The sequence below is a fragment of the Coturnix japonica genome, chromosome 8, assembly GCF_054131305.1.
Source record: "Coturnix japonica strain WE chromosome 8, WE-NBRP24, whole genome shotgun sequence".
In the NCBI taxonomy this organism is placed as follows: domain Eukaryota; kingdom Metazoa; phylum Chordata; class Aves; order Galliformes; family Phasianidae; genus Coturnix; species Coturnix japonica.
The window spans coordinates 32,215,022-32,225,021 of record NC_140670.1 but is presented as its reverse complement, the minus strand read 5'-3'; the positions used below and the strand labels follow the sequence as shown (position 1 = coordinate 32,225,021).

General features: G+C 40.1%; 1 protein-coding gene and 1 long non-coding RNA gene across 32 annotated transcripts in view; one reads left to right on the top strand and one right to left on the bottom strand.

Moving 5' to 3' along the window:
• The window catches only part of LOC146760028 (uncharacterized), a 54,862-nt gene that overhangs the window by 6,075 nt on the left and 38,787 nt on the right, over nt 1-10,000 (bottom strand). Inside the window, exon 9 of the long non-coding RNA XR_014948998.1 lies at nt 2,425-2,649. This is a non-coding gene — a long non-coding RNA (uncharacterized LOC146760028). The remainder of the gene's footprint in view (nt 1-2,424; nt 2,650-10,000) is intronic.
• The window catches only part of EBF3 (EBF transcription factor 3), a 113,090-nt gene that overhangs the window by 66,208 nt on the left and 36,882 nt on the right, over nt 1-10,000 (top strand). For 16 of the 31 annotated variants that reach the window (XR_014948997.1, XR_014948996.1, XM_085555386.1 and 13 more), the window contains 2 exons: nt 4,419-4,500; nt 7,410-7,554. Coding sequence is in view for 28 of the 31 variants with exons in the window: in XM_085555386.1 (XP_085411512.1) it covers nt 4,419-4,500; nt 7,410-7,554 (227 nt within the window). In the remaining 3 variants the exon portion in view is untranslated. Of the gene's footprint in view, nt 1-4,418; nt 4,503-7,409; nt 7,555-10,000 lie in introns of those variants that run through there. The other 15 variants (XM_085555387.1, XM_085555403.1, XM_085555402.1 and 12 more) reach the window with 2 other exon arrangements.

Below are 10,000 nucleotides of genomic sequence, written 5' to 3'. Positions count from 1 at the left end.
AATGGTCATTTTGATAATGGGCCAACAGATGCAACTGGAAACATACTGTACACAATTAAGCATAATGCACTAATGACAGGTTAGAGTTTTTATCGCCTCTTTGCGATCGAGCAGCAAATCCAAGTTTAGCAGTAATAAAGAGTTTATTGGTGCTAAAGCCAAAGATTTTCTGACAGAGGAAAGATTTTTCCTTTCATAACAAGAGTATTAAATCCTTTGTTTACTAGGCTCTAGAAAAGAGATATGCAAAGTGGTTGTCAGATAGTTCTTAGGAAAAAGCCAATTAAATGGTAATAGAGTAAAGGATGAGAATTACCATCTGACTTCAAACATCTTCCCTTCCCCTGCTCTCACTTGCCCACACCCTGTAGCAGCATTGTGCCCCCGTGGACAGATCCTGCTCCAGAGAACTTCAGAATCTCAGATAATAATACAAACCTCCAGTTTTTTACTCCTGGAAGCAGAGCGAGCTTGTCTCGTCTTAACAACTGTGTTTTGTAGTATAGTCATATGTTATCTGTAGGCTTAATTGAACACTCAGGCTGCGTACCGGAAATACAGACAGAAGTAAAACAGGATTATTGGAGTAAAACTTGTGCCAGCAAAGCTGACAGATTGCTGCGTCTTCTGTCCTTTTTGAGTTGGAAGTTGGGAAGGTCTCATCTAACAAAGGGGTGGCAGCTCTGAATAACCGCATTGAAGCTTTCTTTCTTAGTTGTGGTCTGAGTGCTCAAGTGTTGTCAGTGTTGATTTTTCTTTAGGATGTTGACATCAGGATATTCATACACAATATGTAAAACAAAAGGAATGAAACATTTGCTTCCTACTGATAAACGAATTTTCTGTTTGGAGATACACTTCAATAATGATGTTTCTATGGTTTGTAGTAGGTGGCTTTCCACAACAAATATTTTTTTAGCCAAACAGTATTTGAATCAAAGCAAACTAAAGGCACCAGTTGTACTCACACTATCAAGTATTTTCTTGCTCGCTCAGTGTTGAAATTCAAGTACAGGAGTCTTTCTAGTCTATTTGCTACAACGCCTCCTCTCAAAAAGGTTAAGAAGAGGTGAAAAGGATGAAAAGGCACTTGCAGGGTTTTAAAAATCTCCCATGGAAAAAAGATCTTTCATATCACAAAAAAGTCTCCTGTAGGTTGTTATGTGCATAAGGTGGAGGCTTAAGAGCAGACACATTTGCAGATGAACTGCTTTTACTAGCTTCTCTGAGACATGACATTTGTTCAGAAGATTAGCCAGGTTGTAATGTGTAGCATAATTGCACTGTGCGGATGTCCCAGAAGTGAAAACCTAATTGCTTGACAGGACTATAACTTTGTGGTATGCTCTCACCTTGTTAGGTCCTTTTCTGATGCAGTTCAAATGAAGTCTGGCCGCAGGTGTGCCTAATTTACCTCGCAACAGAACGTGTTGAGTTTAATTGCACAGTGGTTGTTAGGAAAAATTGGTGGGTGGAATATCAAGTGACTTACTGTACGCGGATGGCAGATGGGCGTTGAGAGGCATTGTGAGCTAAGTGTATAGGTGAGGTGAGTTAATAAAAGATGTAAATTTTATCTTAAAATAGTGAAGTCTTGTGGTAGGCAATACATTTTAATTAAGGAGGTAGCAGTCCTTCTCTAGCCATGTGAAAAAAAACTGGAGGAGAGGAGACATCACAAAGACTGCATTTTTTTCCATATCAGTATTTTAGGAACGGATTGCTGTGCCTAGGAAGACCATTCTGCAAGCCTCTGTTTATTGCAAAGACAACACTTGTGGATACAATACAAAGTGTAGCATCGAGAGGCAAATCTAAAAAGGCTCGCCTTCCTATTACAGCAAGTGGGTTTGAGACACAGCCGAACTGAGCTCAAATCCAGCTGCTGACTTCTTAGTATGTGGCAGAGCTCTTGCCTCATGTCTGCAGGCTTCCCTGAGGATGGTACCTGCTCTCTACTGCAGGGATCCTCCATTCCTGGTAGTCCTGATTCTTGCTGGTCAGATGAGAGGAAAAATCAAGTCAGTTTGCTTTGCCTAGACATGAGAAATGTTCTACCTGGGAATATGGTTTTTGACTTAATGTTGTCTTCCTCTAAAAATCTTATGTCAGTGCCTCCTGCACCCCACAGTTTTGCTGAAAACATGGATTGCAATGAACAGAAAGGTCTTGGTATCAAGGCAGCACATAATTTCAACACATAATTAAACAAATATGGGTTCCAGGTGATGCTTAGAGAAGGAGTGTTTAATGCCCCATTTTGGACAGGATGTGAGGTCTCTGTGTAGAAACAATTCATTTTGAATGCTTCAAGTTAGGAAAAAAATCCACTAGGAATAATACTTATCATTCCCCATGCACAGATCATCTAAGAATTTCAGAGCAATTCACAAACATTATCTCAAAAAGCTTCACAAGACCCACCTGAGATCAGAAAAAAAGCTGAGACGCTCCTTGTCAGCACAGCTGTGGCACTGGGAGCAGTGAGGCCAAAGGCTTCCATGGCTCATGGTGGGTGCAGGGCAGGGCAGACTCAGCATCAGGGCTGCCTCATAAAAGGTGTGGGAGAAAGACCAGATGAGGAACAGAAATGCTGTTGTACTTAGGCAGTCCTCAGTTGATGAGTCAGCATCTGGAGCTTGCAAGTATCTAAAAAGTAATAAACAACACAAGGTGGATAAAATTAGGATGAAAGCGTGGCTAACAGAGATGCAGTTTTATGGGATGTCTGAAACTCTTGGTGGCATTCCTGCAGTGGTGTGCAGAAAACCTGAGTGCAGAGGAACCTCCAACAGAGGAGATCACGGCAGTCACAATGGAACTCCAGCTCTTGTTCAGCTAAACAGCTGGAAACTGTTTGCAGATTTTGGGATAGCTGAATTGATGGCACTGACTTATCTATGCTCAATAGAAGTAAAACTAGTCATTTCCCATGAAAGAGCCAAGATTATAGACACCAGTTTGTAGTATGGGGCAGTCATTTGTGATGTTCCTGTCCAGACACCCTGACAAGACAGCACAGTGCGACACAACTGTTATAAGATTTCTTCTCAGCTACAATAGGGCCATATTGGGTACTGATGAAGGAAAGAATTTCTTGGCATACCTCCTGCCAGGAATATTATTTGCACATGGAAATTTCTGCAAAGTGTTTATGGCAAAGATAGTCATTTGCACAGATTGGTGTGAATAAATAATAATGGCTCATAGACTAAATATAAAAGCTCTGCCTAACCTTGCTATTCAAATCCTATAAAGTTGGACAGCACAAGCTGATGGGGTGGTGCCTCTGAGAAACTCTGGATAAGGAGTCCCGAGCCTTCCTTGTTACTTGGTGCCAATCATTAGCCTGAAACCAAAGCCATTAGTCCTTCAATATAATTATTATACGTGAAATCAGAACTCCATGAAAAGAGAAGAGGAGGTGCTAGGCTATGCACATCCTCTGATGCCAGGAGAGAAATTAGAGGCTTCCCACAATCTGGCTCAGCCTACTTGCAGGCCTTAGCACAGTTACAGAACTGCTGCTTTCTTTTCAAAGTGATTTTTGAAAGTGAGGAGTAAAAGAATGAGAGTGGAACCACCACCCCACAGCACGTACTCAGCAGCCTGTGCAGGAGAGCAGCAGGTCTGCACCCTTTCAAGCTTTTCCCCTTCTCATAAGTGCTTGCTGTGTTCCCGTGAGGCAGTATTGCTGCAGAATGGTTTGCTAGGAGATGCCTCGATGGTACAGTTTAGTCCTAAATAATTGCTAATTGCCTCACAGCAAAAATCAGCTGGATTTCTGTACTGAGGTAGAGTTACTCCTTACAGCTAAAGGATGGCACAGCTTGGAGAGGTCATAAAACAGGGTCTAATCCTCCACGTTCCTTACCTTTAAAAAAAAACATGAGTTAAACAGGGCCTTACTTCAGGCCCGATCCATGGCTGAGCCTCAGTGGAGTCAGCAGGATTGGACTGAGTCCCTTTGCATAGCTACAACTGCCAAGCTAGAGACAAAGCCAAGAGTTTTTTGGAAGGCTGAACCTTCGTTACCTTAGAATCTTTTGGGATAGAGGTCATTACTGTTAACGTAAGTGGTGAAAAAACAAAAAATATTTGAAAAAATAGAAACAAATTTTCATCTGATGTTACTCATTGCCTTTGAAGTCAGTGAGTCACTGAAATCAACTTTCCCACACCGAGCTAAGATATGGCCCGGAGTCAATAGATTTGTATTTGTTGAGAAATTAAAAACATGAATTTTCTGTTTATGACAGAGATCTGACTGTTTAAAATACATTCATTAACTAAAAAGAAAGTAATAGTTCACTAGCAGTATTCTTTTAGGCATGACTATGATAAAATTGCATTAAACTTTTTAAAATTGGATTTGCTGTTTGATGAAACTAATAGATTTCAATTTTGTGTTTTCGTAGATTCTTTCTAAAGTTTTTCCTCAAGTGCAATCAGAACTGTTTGAAGAATGCAGGCAACCCACGAGACATGCGAAGATTCCAGGTACAGATATCTCCTACAAATACCATACAGGATTTACTCAGAATTTCAAATGCCTTGAACTGCTGTTTAATGAAAATCTAGTGTCAGCCTTCCACTTAGTGTAGTTTCAATGCTGTGTATCCAAAATGCTTAAAAGCTTGTTTCTGGGACCTGGCCAGTTCTGCAGTGGGCTGCTATGGAACATCGTGACGCAAGTGGGTGACTTCTCAGAAAGCATAGTTTTCCTTCACTGTGGTGTGAACTGAGACCTGTGGAGATTTTACATATGTAAACTGCGTAAACAGCTGTTAGAAATTCAGCTGTGGAACTTGGTGAAGTCTGGATCCACTTTTTCCTTTCACATTTACAACTTGTAAATCCAACAGCAGTGGTAAAACCCACACATTTTTATATGAATTATATTAGAAAATGCTTAATACTTCACTTTCTCCCTACAGAAAGACAACTGACGTGGTAGACAAATTATTTCCTCCATATTTGGGGTCATTTGAAATGCCTACTAACAACTATATGTGTTTTGTTTCAAAAAGAAGATTAATATTTGAGACTAGTAATAAGCTATTATTGAGATGTTCACAACTTTCTTAGTTTTGAGAAGAATAACTTGTGGTTAAACTTGATCGCAAAACATGTGACATCTGTTTTCATGCACAGCCAACCAATTGGTGAAGCCAGAACACTTGAGCCAGCCAACAGAAAAGATCTGTAGCTGGAAAAAATATTTCTTCAAAACAATTGAGCCAAGCTTCCATTTTTCATGCATCTCAGCTTCACGTGGCATTGGTGATATTGATCCATCTGAACAGAACAGAAGGTCAAACCTGGAATGAGTGGAAATGCCCTCTTTGTCTCACCGATGACTAAATGAAGCATCAGTCATGAGTGATCTTGTGGTCGACAATGGAGCCAGTAGACACTAGAAAGACTTTCCTGGGTCTCTTTAGCTAATCTCCCTGCCTCTCAGAAGGTTTAACTGGACTTAACAGTATGTCAGATCTTGAACAATATTTTTAACTGGTTTCACTGTCTCAGCACCTTTTTAGGTGTGTTGCAGGAATAAGCCAATATAACAAAACATAGCATGTCTACTTTCTTTTGCTGAACTACAGTATTTTTCCCTTGGTGACTGACCTATATATACATGACAGAACAAAAATAGTTGTCATTTCTATATACACCTTTCCCTGTCTTCTTAATATACTGTGTTCTAGGAACCAAATCCAGAAGCCTTTGCTGAAATTCACACCTGTATGTTTTGCAATATTTTTTCAAGTCTGCAAATCTCATTAAAAGTGAAAGCCGATAGCTCAGTGGCACGGCGGTAGCTCTGTGCTTCGGTGAGTGTGCAACCTCAGCACTCTCCAAAGTGGATGTCGACAGGAGTGAAAGTGTCCACTTCTGGGATGAGAAAGATAGGGGAGCAGAGCAGACTGGCAGAGAGCTGCCCTCAGGCTGTTCGAAAGGAGAACGCAGATGGCTGTCTCAGAGGAGGCAGAGTACACAGAAAAGGTGCTGTGATAGCTGAAAGCTAATTATGGGTTGTGAATAAGAAGCAGGATCAGAGGTGATCCAAAACACAGAAACAGATAAGAATTGTCTTCAGATGCCTGAGACTTGCACTGTGGAAATGGAGAATAGTTTTTTTTCCCCCCTCTTTTTTTTTTTTTGCTCATTAGGTGTTTGGGTATGGGAGCTGGTGTGAGAACCCTGAAAATCATTTTTGTTATGTCCAAAAGTAAAATAAGCAGAAGACAAAAGCTAACATTTGTACTAGCCTTTGCCACCATATCCCATGTGGTTGGTAAGGCCTAACAGCCTCACATAGCCACTGCCCATGAGGACTCTACTAATGCTAAACCACAAAGAAAAAGCTACTGTGATATTGTTTCATTTAGCAAATCTGGAACCTGAACCATAGGGTCCACGCTGGAGCATTTAAATAGGATGTAAAAGTCTATCTGGGATAATAACAACCAACCCATGAAGTTACATCACACGCAACACACGCGTGTCTCACAATTTCCTCTTTGGCTTGTGGTCGTGAAATATCATTTCCAGAATGAGTTTCACAAATGCATTGTGTAGGTGTTTTGTTTTTATCGAGAAGGTTGTGCATTTTGCATATGTTCCTTTTCCATTTTCTACTGAGAAGCAGCTGGAAGCCAAAGAAGGCCCTATCCATCATCTCTTCTATGGCCGGACTCTGAACCTGGACACAAGAATAGGAGCCTTTCACTCAAAAATAAAGGAGGAAATTCCATTGACATACCAGGGTCAATCACCATCCAAATGAACTTGAGAAGGGATACTTTTCATGGATTGAAAACACTTTCACTATTCATATTCAACTCAGTCTTTTCAGATGCAAAAAAGTTCATTATCAGACATTAAATGTAATTGTAAAACTGACCTGGAGATCTGGAGATCATTTACTGAAGGAAAAATGGGGAGTTACGATGGTTCCTGATTTATTAAGCTTTTTTTATTTGGAATCCTCACAACCCTTCATTTGAAGACAGTCTCAAATGAACAAATTTTAATTAGATAAACTATCTAATCAATATATCAACAGATCAATCAAAACAGCAGCTTTTAAAATGAGTGGCTAGAGGGGTGTTTCTGAAACTAATGGCTAGAAGAATATTTCCCTGAATTGAATTCATTTGTTAGCATAATAGGAGATTAAACTCTAATTAGTGTAGAAGGTTCTGAAGTGAAACAATTGTGAGTTAAAAATCACCAGTGTTAGCCACATAAACAAAGATGTATTCATAGTTGTCATTCACTTTGCTGCATGTGAAAAGTAACAGATTGTGATGCTGTTTTGTCTTAGAAGATCCATCAATGCATCCGAGTTACTGAAAATACACAGACTTCTTAAATTCTTTTTGTTTTTTCTTCCTTTTCAGGTTGTTGTATCAACAACAGTCAATGTGGATGGCCACGTTCTGGCTGTCTCAGACAACATGTTTGTACACAACAATTCCAAACATGGAAGGCGGGCTCGCCGCCTTGACCCCTCAGAAGGTACGGCTCCTTCTTATCTGGAAAATGGTAGGCACACATTTACATGTCTTTTTTTTTATTTGCAATGCTTTTTTTATTTTTATTTTTATTTTTATTTTTCCTTTTTGCACCATACCTTACGTTGATACACCATTACATTTATTTTTCCACCATTCCTTCTCTCATCAATCAAACCGCCCATTAAAAAAAGTCCATTAGTATTTCTCAGTCCCTCTCAACCAGAATATGGTCACTTCTGAATTTGCTTCTGACTCCTTTCTTTATTTAATACTTAATAGTTTTGCAGTCACAACCAATTTTTCATTATTTTTTTCTGTTTTTTTTTCTTTTTCTGACTTTTTTTTTTCTTTCTTTTTTTTTCTTTTCTTTTTTCTTGTTTTGCTTGCAGCTTTTTCTTGCTCTTTAATTTGACTTGATTTTATTTTGGCTTGTCATATTCCTTGGTCCAGAGGTACAGTCTCAGGTTATGTATGCAAGTTTAAGTGGATGGTAAAAGCATGACCAAATCTGCAAAGAATTTACTGTGAGGTCAATTTCCTGTTGCTGGGCCTTACTGCTGCAGATTACAGCAGTGGCGTTTTTGTATGAGAAAAACAGCATAAAATGTTTTTCTTCAGACTGACTCAGTGTGATTGACTTCTTGCCTGAACTGATAAAAGAAGATAGGCTGAGATGAAGAAGAGAATGGGAAGTGTCTCTGAAAATCCTGAGTGTCTTTATGGAGCCCACCCACCTCTGAGCCACTCACAAGCCATTGCAGCTGCGCTCGTGCGCTGGCACTCGTATCTCTGTTCTCCCCAGAAGTACAAAATAGTTATTTAGATTTAGATATTGGTTCTCGCTGCAAAGTACATCAGTGTACAGATACAAAACAGCTCTGAGGTACTCTGGTTTTCATTCAAGTGAAATGCATAGAGGTCAAATGCATTCTGAGTCCTCAAGGAGTTAGAATGGACAGTACAACTGGCACCGGAGTGCCCCAAGCATGGCCAGCCCTGCCCACCCATTGCCACAGGGCTCCTCATGTGAGCTGCTGCTGACACACTGACGGGATCGTGGCTTTTTGCACTAATAAAATTAATTAAAGTAATAACGGAATGCTAAGCTGCTAATACAATCATTGCCATTTTATGTTTTGAACGATACTTACCAATGGGCACACAGAAAAAATGAATGAGGCAAGCAATAATTATCAGAAAGAAATACGATCTAGACATCAAAAAAAAAAAGGAAAACAATTTGTGAATCTGCTGCAGTCCACACACACACAACTAATTTGTTTTTCTGCATTAATAACTAAGGTATAAGAGAACAAAAATATAATAATTAAAGGTCGCCCTGAGCACAAGAGTCATTATGGTCTATGACGTATTGTTTATCTCTTTCATATGCACTGAAAGTAGGTGTGTGTTTTGCCTAGCAACCGTCACTAATGAGGTTCACAATTAAGAAGGTTGAATCCTTTCCTCTAGTCCTCCCCTTCCCTAGAGAGAGAGAACTAGCAACATTATAGGTTCAAGTAGGCATGCTCAGCCCTGTGGTGTTAGGTTTTAGTCTGGGTCCAAATTCAGCCTCTTCTAATGAGCTATTATGATCTTAGCAAAATACAAGTATTTATTTTGGTAAGCTGTATAAAAAAGAATTTGACTCTAAGCAGAAAATATCGCTTAGAAAAATAAAGGCCACTTGTACATACTGCAGAAAATCTACATAAATTTCTCCAACCGGTGGCTCCTCTTTGAGAAATGGTAATTGATTTGCTTTATTTAAATGTTACAAATGCAGTGCCAAATCCTCTCTGCCTAACCTCTCATAGACACTCATTCCTGCAAGCTGGACCGTTAAAAATGAATGTGAAAATCCGAGCGCTCCTTTTTACCTTCGAGCCCCACTTCTAATAACAATTATAGTACCTAAATAATCAAAAGCAAACAGCCCTGCGACACAACAGCAGAGAATCAAATTGCCCTTGACTGTAAGAAAGAATTGCAGAGCCAGGTTTCCAAACACACCGAGCTGGAAGTCAGGGGATTCAGAAGTGCTCAGCATCTCCCCGATCAAGCTGCACTTCCCATGTGATTAAGCACTGCTAGGGAAATAAGCAGCCACAACTGGCTCTGCTTCTGTTGAAGCAGACACACAACTTCTCAATCTGGAACAGGCTTCGACTTCTTAAAATTGGAATGTTACAACCTACAGAGCGAATTCCTGAAATGGCAGCCTTGCTTTCACGGGAATCTTTGTTTCCTCCTGACCGGGGTGTAACGCGCGGTCCTGACAGCCCGTTTGGAGCGATGATATTTTATGTCATGCCTGAAGTTAGTTGTGTCCCCACGCACGTCGCCGTGCTCACGTCGGGATGGTATGCTTTGCATTAGTAACACATTCTTTAAAGAAAAGTGCCCGCTCCAAACCACAGATATTTACTTCTATGTAGCCTCTCCTTGCTAACACCTCATTATCCAATCATCTA